The 12,277-nt window shown below is 43.0% G+C and overlaps 1 protein-coding gene across 4 annotated transcripts in view; it reads right to left on the minus strand.

The window, feature by feature from the left end:
• Nucleotides 1–371: 371 nt before the first annotated feature.
• The window catches only part of LOC117412544 (high mobility group protein HMGI-C-like), a 34,349-nt gene continuing 22,443 nt past the window's right edge, over nucleotides 372–12,277 (minus strand). For all 4 annotated transcript variants that reach the window (XM_058988343.1, XM_058988345.1, XM_058988342.1 and 1 more), the window contains one exon: nucleotides 372–7,473. In XM_058988343.1, the coding sequence (XP_058844326.1) occupies nucleotides 7,408–7,473 (66 nt within the window). In that variant the 3' untranslated portion in view covers nucleotides 372–7,407. The remainder of the gene's footprint in view (nucleotides 7,474–12,277) is intronic.

Consider the following 12,277-nt stretch of genomic DNA (forward strand, 5'->3'; position numbering starts at 1 on the left):
CTGAGGTATTGGAGAACCCTTCTGCGATGGTGACTTAAAGAGGTAGTCCACAGGATCTACAAGAGTCACAGGCGTGGCAGTCTGAGGGACGTGGAGGCTGAGATCTGGAGGCTGGGACACAACTGAGGAGGCCGGGAGAGGGGGTGAGATCTGGAGGCCTGGAATCACTGACACGCTGCCCTCAGCGTTGGTTCTAATAGGACAATGCTGACCCGGCTAGCGGAAATGCCAGCAAAGTCCTAATTTGCTAGCGATCGCCAACTAAAGCTTTTAGTTCCAGATTTACTGACATACTGGAAACATATCTTCATTTGATAAACAAATAATGGATTAATATAATTTGATTTTTCTTTCCCTGTCTTTTTTTTCTCCTTCCCCTCAGAATACAGACTGGTGTTAAAAGGGAACTTGCAATGGGTGTGGAGTTATCCTAACTAGTGCTTTCTTGCTGATGTTTCGATTTACTTTTCTATCATTTCCCGTTTTGGTCGTCACAAAACAGAGCTCCCAGAAACATGTCTAAATGTGTAAATACATCTGGTCCCCTTGGAACACTCTGCCCCTAGTCGAAATCAGAAATACTACATTTGCTCCAAGAGTCTGGTATTACAAGCATCAGAAATGTTGTACTTTGAATTTCGTTTCTATTCTGAGAGCTCAGTTGAGAGCGCAGGGATGGTATAAACGCCTGCGTTTTAGAAAGTCACCAGGACGTGATAAGTGATACGGAAAATGATACAAGAAGAACTTCATTAAGATTTCTCTGATATTTCATGCCCATACTAAGCTGGTCTTCAAACGTTCTTTAAACTGGCCCCCTTTACTGGTTTCATGCCGATTACCTAACTGCAGTAACAGCACAACAACCTCACTGTGCTCCGCAGTGACAGGACAAGGCTTCGGTTCCCCAGCTGTGTCCCGTACGAATCATTTCCATTCCTGATCTCGGGGAGGAATTAAAAAAACAAACAAAAACAGTTTAGTCTGTCTGGCTGTACTGATGTCCTCACTAATGGCTTAGCTGGGATCTGACAACTGCAACCCAGCAGGCCAGTCTGAAACTGGAGTTCTAAGAACCAGTACTATAGACACAAGAACAAACAAGCTGGTCTGTTGTAGCTGCCTTGCATACAAGACCGTTACAGTCAGTACAGCTGATCGTGTGGCTCGTCTTCATTGTGAAAATGTCACGTGTACGTTTGTTAATGATACAGCGACGACTGGGTAGGGGATCCGACTCTACACCCAGTCACTAACCTGACTGGCCAGGATAAGGGGACCACCTTCCACACCTATCCAATCCAATCCACCAGCCCTACACTGAAACACCAACCAACAACAAAGACCAGTGCCTAGTCGGGGTGTACAGACATACTGCCCTGTACGTTAACCCACAGAAGGATCTCCTTATTCCACATTCCGAAGCTGAAATCCTCTCCATCCAAATCAAACCTAGACACCTCAGTCTCACTTCAGCTTAAGGATCCTTTTATAAATAATCTTTAAATGCTGGTACTTTGAAGGCAATTACCAAGGAATACCAGTTACTGGGTTTTGAGAATAAAACGATAAGGTTGCCTGCATGTTCTTACTACACTGCATTGCTATAACCTGCTGTTAATAACTCTCTGTTATTGTTTCTATATAAAGAAATGCATGGACGCATTATTGATTGTTAGTAACAGTTTTTAAACTAAATCTCTTGCTCTCTATCCAGGCCAGGAGAGGAGCTGGCTATGTCTGATTTATTACTATCACGTGCCAGTGGTTAACTGCGAAACAGCTAAAACCATGGCCACTCGGATCCATGGTACAAAATGATGCTTTTTTTTACAGAAAATAATCGCTTTTTGTGCTTTTATAGAAACGTGAGAACAGCACAATCCTTATCTTCTTGAAGACTTGACTTTTCACCAATCCGCTATTTATACTTCTAAAAAACATCTCCATATCAACTTACATGCAACTATCCCCGCACAAAAAGACACTTTGCCACCCCAGGCCTACGTCACACATGTCTACAGCAGGCGACTGATACAGAAGAGCAGCTCCCGAATTCAACTAAACAGAGACTTACTTAAAGAATCCTTGTTGTGAGTGTCTTAAACTTACCCACCCCGCCCAGACATCACCACAGCCAGCCAGACATCCGTGTACACACTTGAGAGGCCCCCTCCCTCAGCGCCACGCCTGTTTGAATGCCACAAACAGTATCTAGGTATACCTGAAGAAGTAAAAAATGAAAAGGAAATAAGGTCCTCCTTGAACCGGACAGCACTCGGTGCATGTGGAACAGTAGTACAGACTCGGTTTCCAGTAAGTAGCTGAGTCCACTGGGTTAAAAATGCCACGTAATGAAAAACAAAAAAAATAACACCTGTTGATGAAGATCAGTACATTTCAAGCTTTGGTGAAGGAATCAAGTTTCTGGGTTTTTTTTGTTTTTGTTTTCAGTCGTTACGATTTACACAGCACCAGGCAAGCAGAGATAAAAAGAATCACAAGCTGTGCGGTTCTGAGGAGCCGGCTGGGACAGAGCTGGAGCTGCACGTGAAAACTCCTGCAGTCACCAGCAATAAGGGGGTGCTTTGAAAAGGCCCTTACCTCTGTAATACTGCCTGACAGCTAGACACAGACAGGGTGAATACAAGGAGGGTGTGATAGTACCATTTGGGACGTGCGTTTGCACTACAGCAAGATCACTGTGAAATCTAGAAAACCAATGCAATTACACCCGTCTGTCCACCCGGCGTCACTGCTGTGCCATGCATGCGTAAAGTCTGAATAAATGGTAATGATGATGCCATACTTTGGATTTACAGGCAAGCACTACATCCATCACTGCAGAGGGCTGCATTCTCCACTCCCACCAGTCCTTGCCTTTCACGCACTACACCCATTCCCTGTGCTCTACCTGTCTTGTGGATAGACAGAGACAGACAGAGGGATTCAGCCTCAGTCCTAAACCTATGCTGTCCCTATTGCTGCAGTGTGAACGGCTCTAGTCCCCTCAGCGTTGGAACTCTAACCCATTTGAAAAGTAATGGTCCTGCAGCAACAATCTCCACTCCACTTATTCAAACTCTACCTGCTATACCCTACACTTTCAGATTGACCTCTTACAGTACATATTCAGCCCAAACCTTCACTACTGATACTGACGGCCAGAGAAGAGCATTTCTTCATTGGGATACGTTACCCCCCTCACTACCCAGACCCTGGCAGTCCCAGCAGGCTCCATCAGTTCAGCACAGATTCACAGAAAGAAGAAGGGGTGCAAACAGGCTTTGGGATGAGATTGGTCAGCTCACCACTCTTGTGCTTCCTTAACCTGGCAGTTTTCTTGTGTAGAAGCTGCACTGGCTCTCCAATACTGGGCCAGTATTCAGATGGATACCTCTCACATACTGCGCTGTAGGTCCTTCTGATGGTTAGGAATTGTCTAAGCTAATCACTGACTAAATGATTTTAATAATTCTGTGACCATGTGTTTGTGTTTTTATTTATTTAGTCAGGTGTGACTCCCCCCTAAAGCTGTCTGCACCCCCCTAACAAGAGAGTAATATACAAACTACTGTTCAAAAGTAAAACATTAACAGCATTTTGTAGATATTAACCTGACATGTACAGTACAAAGACACATATAAAAAAGGGAATATTTCAGTAATGGGTTCCACTAAAGTTTGTTATTCTCCAGTACAGAACAAAAAAAAACAACAATTAAACATTAAAAGATTTTGAGTAAAAAACAATCCTTCTGAACCATGACCCATCCCAAAATGGCGGTCAATTTTCCAGGCACTAGAAGGGCACCTATCAGGGATGGGCGCTAGGAACAGAGGACCTAGAGGAATACACTTCTGGTTTGACTAACGGTTAAGAGACACAATTTCCTGTGTTCTGAGATCCGCCATTTTTGACCTGATTATTTATTTTCATTGCGAGCGAACTGCATGCTTCTCTCTTTCTCACTATTTATGTATTTAATTTTTTAAACAACATTTCCAGTATGAATATTTCTCCGGCACCGAATTTGAATCCTGTTTTTACATTCATAATGCATTCTTTTTGCAGCCGTTCAGTAAAATACGTTTTGAAAAAATAAAACACTTTCTTTTACAAAAAAAAAAGATAAATCCATTTGTATTGTAAATGCATTCGTTTAACATTCATTCAGTAAGAGATTAAAATGACATCTTCAATCTCTACCCTAAGAGGCAGTGTCGAAAACAGAGCTATCCTCGTAGCTAGTTACGGACATGTGAAGAGGCTAAACAGATTTTTGTTTCCAAATGTGTGTTTTTTTTGTTATACTGATTACATTTTAGAGGACTGTGTACAGAGCGGATATTTAAACATGAGTTTAGAAGAAAACGGTTAAAAACCGCACGAGGCCCAGCACCGCATTAGTTTTAAATGCAGTTTTGTCAAATGTGCTCAGAGGCCACACACTGGAACAGTTGTACAAAATTAAAAATACATAAAAAAAATATATTTGGAGCCGAGATGAAATAGGGAATCAAACTGAGCTCACTTCGACGAATAGAAAGCAGGTAAGAAATGACACATTAAAACATTTTAGACAGTCATTTATAATCCTTCTAACATTCTTCTGATTGTGAAGGTAATGTCCAAAGGTCTGGAAAAGGGAAGCTGACTGTTTTAAGTTAAACCCCATTCTCAGGATGCGACTAATAACTGGGACCCACCTCCACTCCCTGGTAACTTGGCAGCTGGGTTACTGTTTTCTAACAGCTAACTGGACTCCGATACTGGTAGGATGTGGCTACAAGGTCTCAAAGAGTTGAGACACACTGTAGATTTCACAATCTTGATGCCGCACCCTGCAGTTCAGTACCCACTGAAAGAAGGGCATGGTTTTACTTAGCATACTAGTTTGCAGTTTGCCATACAGCACTACACTATGCTTGTATTTAGGTGTACCACAGTAAGCTTTTATATAGCGGCAGTGCAATGCAGTAACAGTACAACACAGGCTGAGCACGGGCCTTTGTTTGGGATGAGGAGGGATCCTGAGATGGTACCTTCAGTGCAGTCAAACTGTCACCCTACAAGTCCCATGCAAATTATTTGAAACTTCAGGCAAATTTCCCATTTCAATCCCATGCTCGTGAACTCCACAGCGTAGAGGCCAGCCCGGCCCCTGCACAGGTTTGAACAGGGGGCTCCAGCCCACTTCCCAGTCACAAATGGGAAATTATATATATATATATATATATATATATATATATATATATATATATAGATATATATATATAGATATATATATATTGACTTCTGAGTTTTCTCTACAGTAAGATTGGCTCCGTTTTCAAGAACAGGAGTCGTCAAGTACACTTTTGCGTCACCTTGGTTACAGTTGGTTGTCACGGTTGCTGAGGTAGTTGTGAACTTTGTTGAGTGAGAAAGCTGCAGCACTTGTGAGTGCTTGGGTGATATGTTTTTTTTTTTGTGTTTGTTTTGTCTTTTCAAGATGCACACAAAAAGAAATACAAAATTACAATTCAACTTAACTGAGTGGATGTGGATATGTTCCTGAATTCTGAGTTAAAAAATACCTGAAATAACAGTAAGTGTCTTGACCACGAAAGAGATGCAATCCAGATCAAAATCTACTCTCATCACAATCCCAAAACAGTCTAGAATACTCCTGAACATTCTGTCAGCCTTCCTTACTGTACGTTCTACCCCAAAGGTTCATGTTTCTGACATGTTGGTTTTTGTTTGGCACACAGTAACTCAAAAAATGAACTGATGGCATACAGATTCGCTGTTGGGTAGCGATACAGATTGATCTGGGGAGTGATCCAGGGCAGTATTGTAGAGCGATGCAGTTCATTAGATATATTACAGGTCACGCAGTTCAAGCTGCAGAGAAATCAGCTCTTAAGAGATAGCTGGTAGATCAATGGTTCACAAAAAGGTTTCTAGTTATTTTCTTGGGTCTGCAACTGGATGAAGTGAGAAACCAAAATGATTTCTTTCAGAATCGTTTCCTTAATAATGGCAGAGTTTTAAAAAATTGTTTTAAAAAAGTTTAAGCCTTACATTTTTAGTCATGAGCCATTGCTGTTGTTTTGTTTTAGACAGGCTCGGGTAATCACACCTACAGTCAGATCTTTAAAGATCGGGTTTGATTGTCGTTCATAACCGTTTCTGTTAAGACGGCAGGAAACATTGGTTATAACCTGCTAGTTTTGGAATCCCCAATAAAAGAGCAAAGCCATTTCTGAAAGACACAGTAAGGAAAGCTGCAGAAAAGCTATCTTTACTCTAATCCCGTGTCCCTTATAGGTCTGCCTCATACAGACCGACGTTTATTCTGCCCTGTTTGCACGCTGGCGCATCGCTTATGTGCATACTGGTTGCGCGCTCGCTCGGAAGTACAGTGCATTCGCGAATGTCAACGCGGTAAACATTGCATGGATTTGCACAGTGGTGTGGCTTGAAGCATTGGGAATGAGAAACTGCAAGGCGCAGAGGGACCGGGACAGACGAGGACTGCGGCATTCGAATGCAAGATGGATCTCAGGTACGAGTGCTCTTAACTAGGGAGGTCACTCTGAGCGGAACAATGACTTTCTAGTTCGAGATGCTTTGTAAAGAACATGGAGACGATGCACTGCATGGAAATGTTTTGCTTGACAGCGGCGATCGTTGAGTGTTCTTAGCTGAAGGCAAGGGAGCTTAACAAAACAGAGGGTCACGTATGGGTGTGAACTGGATAGCTGAAATCTAGCCACAGTGCTGGGGAGCTAGTCAGCGCCAAACACTGGAAGAATGGCTGTTAGGGTTTGTGCTGTCTGTACTTCTGACTGTTGCTAGTTATTTTCTGCACATTTAGATCTCATTTTTTTTGTTTGTTTTAAAAACATTATTATAAAGATAGTTATATAAACACATGTAGATTAAGGGAGAGAGGTTTGCAGTCCGATAGGGGGAGTAAGAACCCTTCAATCTGTCAGTTTTGGCAAGCAAGATTAGCAAGCAGTTTCTCATTTCAATGAATCAGCCACCCTGGGCATTCACAAAACACAAAACAGTCGGTTTTATATCTATGTAAAAAAAAACCAATTGCTTTGAGTTCCTAAATCTTTTGTTAAAACAATATAAAAAATGACGTTAAAAAACTGTTATCAAGCGTTGCTGGTCACAGCCTGGTTTCAAGGCTAGAGACTGAGGTTGAACACAGCCATGGCAGTGGCACAGTTTTGGCATAAAGAGATATTTTTTTTAAAAAATATATATAAAATAAAATAAAAAATAAAATAAAAAACTTTTTTTTTTCTCGTTTTGCAATCTTCATGGCTCGCTAGGCAACAGGCCTTTTCGCTTCCTGCTGCTGCTGCTGCCTAGCCAATGAGGTAGAGGTTTACTGCAAGGTCACTAGTCTTCTCCTGAGGTCTTTGATTGCTGTCGTGAGGGTCCGGCTGCGGCTTCCTCTGGCGTTGCCTGAAAGAACAATACGGGAGGTAGTTTAGTACAGTGCTAATCAAACTCTTTTTATTTGACGCGAACCCCCCCCCCCAATGAAAAAAAAAAAATTCACAAATAAATACTAATAATATGTAAAGTCATATTGAATATAACAAATAATACAAGTGAGATTGCTGTACTATTAATCGGACAGTGTTTTAATGCAGTGGCTACTCTATATTAAAAACCTGCTATGGACCTGCTAAGGAGTTACCGGACCCCAGAATCAATGGTTTAGTATTTCCAGAACTAAATTATTTTCTGTATATCGATGACCATCTCATGAGAACCTTGTGAAATCTAGCCAGCCATGCACTATGCACGCACTATGATGGTAACTGCAGCACAACCGCAAAAAAAGCACTGTTCACCAAGAGGTCAGTCTTGGTCTTAGCCATTGAGAAAGACTTCTGGTTGAAATGCTGCTCTTGTATTTGCTATGAAGTGTCCTTTGAGTCCTGCAGTAAATCGTACAAGCTGCCTCTTCATGACTCGAGGGTGGAAGTTAGTTGCCCATCTTTTGTCTCAGCTGAAAGCCACGTCTATTTTTATAAAACGCTCCTTGTATCAGCAGAGTTGCTGTGCAAATCCGAGCGGACAGCGGGATCAGCACACATTCCAGGAGTTAACTCCGTGACAGCTGTTCACAAACAAGCCAGCAGGAAGAGACAAGGAGATGCTGCACAGGCATTCCCATCCGTTTCCTTTCTTCTAATACCCCCCAAAACACTGCGGCCATTTAGTCTTTTCATTGCTGATGTTCATTATTTAAACTGGACCAACAAATAAGCAAACATGCAGCTCACTACTAGGTATACAGCATGTGAGAAATACATGCTGTTTAATGAAATTAAAACATTAGGTAGCATTTTAAATTACATATATATAACTATGACACGGTGGTAACTGCGCAACTACAATGTTATGCTCTTCGAATAAGAAAGCTGTGTAATTACTTGTTAGTGACCTTGTTGCATGATACATGCAAATACTGGATAAGGGCATCTGCTAAGAAATAAATAATAATAATAATAATAATAATAATAATAATAATAATAATAATAATAATAATAATAATAATAATAAAGTACACAATTGTATCAGAAAAGGGTTAGGGTTAGGGTTAGCGTGCATTACGTGCATTGTAACGATGCATACTAACATTGTAATTGTGCAAGTACACATGTATAAATACACAGTAAATAAAGACACTTCATGTAAATCGAATCATTGTTACTACATAGTTATTACAATGTAATTACAGATACTTTAGCTCTGGAATCTAAACTGCAACCAAAAAAACTTGTGATATAACATGTTGTGGGCTTTCAGAATTTCATACTGAACATTTACAGAACATCTCAATATTATAATATAATATACTATGGACTAGTTCTGTGAATGGGGACAGATTTCACAACAGGAACCTCTCTTCTAACCTTACGGTTGATCAGCAAGCACCACAGCCCAAACGTCTGCCCCATCAGTCTTACTGGGTACAATTCAGCTTGTTTCTCCAAAAAATATCATGTTGCATCTCATTGCCAATGTACAGTAACAGGGCAGAGGCTGTGCGCAAACCGGCGACCCCACACCCCGTCTCAGACTCTATTCAAAAGAGCCGAGCTCGTCTGCATTCATGTTTATAGAGCTTTTAACCTCATCTCATCTCAGCGACAGGGGACAGAACCCGTAACGGCTGCGCAGCATCACACAACACTGCCCGTTACACCACCAAGCAAGCAGACATACTGTACCATGCCTTTCACTTGGAACAAATGGCACATGGGAATTCCCAGAGCTTTTATGGTATTTTCAATACATAATTAGCGAGCCATACTGAACCACAGCACAAACAAGTGCTCTCTCAACCATTCCCACCTCATCCACTATCAGCACAGGCCCTTGCAGAACTGGACAGATATGCAGAGCACATAAAACCAGACAGTGATACAGTCGGCTGGACGCCAACATGTACTGCTAATACACTCACAGAGAAGCACACCGACACGTTTTATCTGGACCACTTGAATGACCAGCACAGGGGACACAATGCAACAGAAGATCAAAAACAGGAACTGAGATCAGGATTATTCCAAGGGGGTAACATGAAATCGTTCCCTGTTGCGAGGAAAGCCATAACCAGCTCAGGACTTCATCCCCTTGGAGGGTAGAAGCTTACCGCGTTGCAGGAATAACTTCTATTTCTTTATGAATTCAAAACCATCCGGTATCATCTCTGGTGTTTGCCGGTGCACAGCCAGGGCTCAAACACGGGGGTAACTGTGACCCTGCCTAGATCTGCTGCAGGGACCTCAGAGCTGGAAATCTCAGCTCTGAAGGGCTTAGGCACACTGGCGGATGTTTATTCCAATACTCCAGCTGTGGAACAGGGCCCCTTTTCTTTTTCTCTTTATCGACCACCTCCCCCCCTTGCCCTCGGCTATCCCCTATTACCTCATGTGTAAACAATGCGTCTCTCCCTAAGCCCTTCTCAGAGGCCCTCTGATTTATTTCTGTCACTTGGAACCTTATTAATTCCAGTTGTTAGGGCCGCGGCTCCAGCAGACGCTGCTCCAGCATGGTTGCTGATGACTGTGAGGAGCCGAGGAGCAGCCACAGTGTGGCCAGCGCCTTGCAGAAGGGACCCCCTTCGTCATGTCCGAAGCATTGGAGAGTGGGGCACAGTCTCTCCTGTATGAAAGGTTGAGATCTACCTGACCAGCTGCTGTCTCTAGTCTCTCTCCAGCCTTACCTCACTGGGATCTGGCTATCTATCTGGTTTAACTTACAGCCCGGCTTCCTTTTATTCCAAGGAACCACACAGCTAAGCAGTCAGGGTTATACCACTGATTGTACACTAGAGGTCGCCCTTGGGCCTGGAATCCCCTCTGTCCTTCAGAGTGGAGTGCATGTGGAGGCCAGCAACTCCGTGGTGAGGGAGAGACACCGACTCATCCCAGGGCAAAAGAAGTCCTGTTCCTGCCATCCCTTACACTGCGGTTTACAATAGTAAAAGTAAGGTGGTAAATAAAAGCATGGTAAAGCACAGATAAGCATGGTAAAGCATTGTGAAACCCATACTTAATTCTGGTAAATCACAGTAACTGCATGGTATAAGCATGCAACAACTGCTAAACTGCTGCACAGATATACTGTTGGGCTTTTGTCCAACTTCAGCAGAAGGTTTAAAAGTAAACATTTCTGATGCTGACAGCGCTGTGTTTTTCACAATGTACCAACACTGATACTGTAGAAATGACACAGTTTTAAATAAATAGAGCCATATGTAATCAAAGGATCATAAGGATTAAAAAAAAGTATGCATCAATGTTTTCACATTGTCTTTTTAGTTCTTCTGCTGTACATGGTGAAATCATGGTAAAGCACATGGTACGGTGTAGTTAATGGTGGTTTAACTTTAAGAGGGGGTCAGCGAGGATAAACATGCCTTCAGTTACTACCCTCAATCACACCTGGTGTGTGGCTGGAAGAAAACACCAAGTGGGGTATCCTGCTTCCCTGACACAGATTCTCGGGAGAGCCCTGCCTCCCTGCCTGCCTCCCTGCCTGCCTGCCTGCCTCCCTGCCTGCCTCCCTGCCTGCCTGCCTGCCTCCCTGCCTGCCTGCCTGTAGTTCAGTAAATCACACAGCTGAAATTGCTGTGGTCCTGCTGAGCAGCTCCTGGCTCCAGACCAACCCCCCACCCTCTGTCCCTTCTACACACATTCTGACAAGAGGGCACAAATGTAGGGCAGGCATGTGTGCACAGCGCCAGGGCAGGATTCCCACACTGACTGCCAGCTCCACAGGGGAGAGCAGCCCTGCCAACCGCCTGGACTCAGCTGGGTCTCCTCGGACTTAACCCCTTCCACTCCACCACTGACCCACGAGGGACGTTTCAGCAGCTCCTACTGACTTACAACACAGGCAGAGCTGACGAACCATGGTCGATACTTCAAGCACAGCACACAAACCCGGACCGATGTCTCACTGCGATAGGAAAGTACAGAAACTCCTACAGGCCTGATTCAAATCTCTTTCAGACTTAGCTGGAAATGAAGTGATTCACATTAGTGTTTTGGTTTGGTAAAGAGATTATTTTATAGAGGGTCTTTTGAGAAGCTCTTCAGAAACAGTCAAGAATGGTTTTGTTTTCAGAAAGATGGACCGTTTAATTTTTGGGAGATTTTAAAGGAAGAAAGACAAACAGACAGAAAGACAAACATATATTAGCTATTTTAAGGTGCTCATTCAAAATGTGGAATCTTATGCGTGGGTCCTGCCTGTCTGTCGATGGTAAACATGACTGCTTTGAATTTAAACTAATGTCCTCCAAACTTTTATCATAGACTCCTTGCTTCTTATAGATCTCCCAGCTTGCACTGGGATATAATCTGATGAACTACATGTTTTTATACACTTTTAATGTGCAGTGGTCAGGGATGCTTTGCACTAGTTGCTAATGTGCTAGCTACTTGAAACTACATGGTCTAGGTCAGGGCTGGCCAACGACTGGCTCTTGTGCCATATATAGCTCATTGAGCTCCACAGAGATGTAGAGGAGGAGAATCCCATACAGGACTGGTAATGGGTTTAAATAGACTGGGTAGTCTTTGGTAGAAGCGAGTCAGTCAAACCTTCTGTGGCAATGCAACGGTTCCTCATAGGAGGTATGAGTACATCAGCAGCTGCAATGCCAATGCATACTCCTGGTACTGCAGTCCCCACATCCATACCACACAGTGTGCTACTGCATCAGAACCACTGCACTGCGGAA

The sequence above is a fragment of the Acipenser ruthenus genome, chromosome 16 (assembly GCF_902713425.1).
Source record: "Acipenser ruthenus chromosome 16, fAciRut3.2 maternal haplotype, whole genome shotgun sequence".
Classification (NCBI taxonomy): domain Eukaryota; kingdom Metazoa; phylum Chordata; class Actinopteri; order Acipenseriformes; family Acipenseridae; genus Acipenser; species Acipenser ruthenus.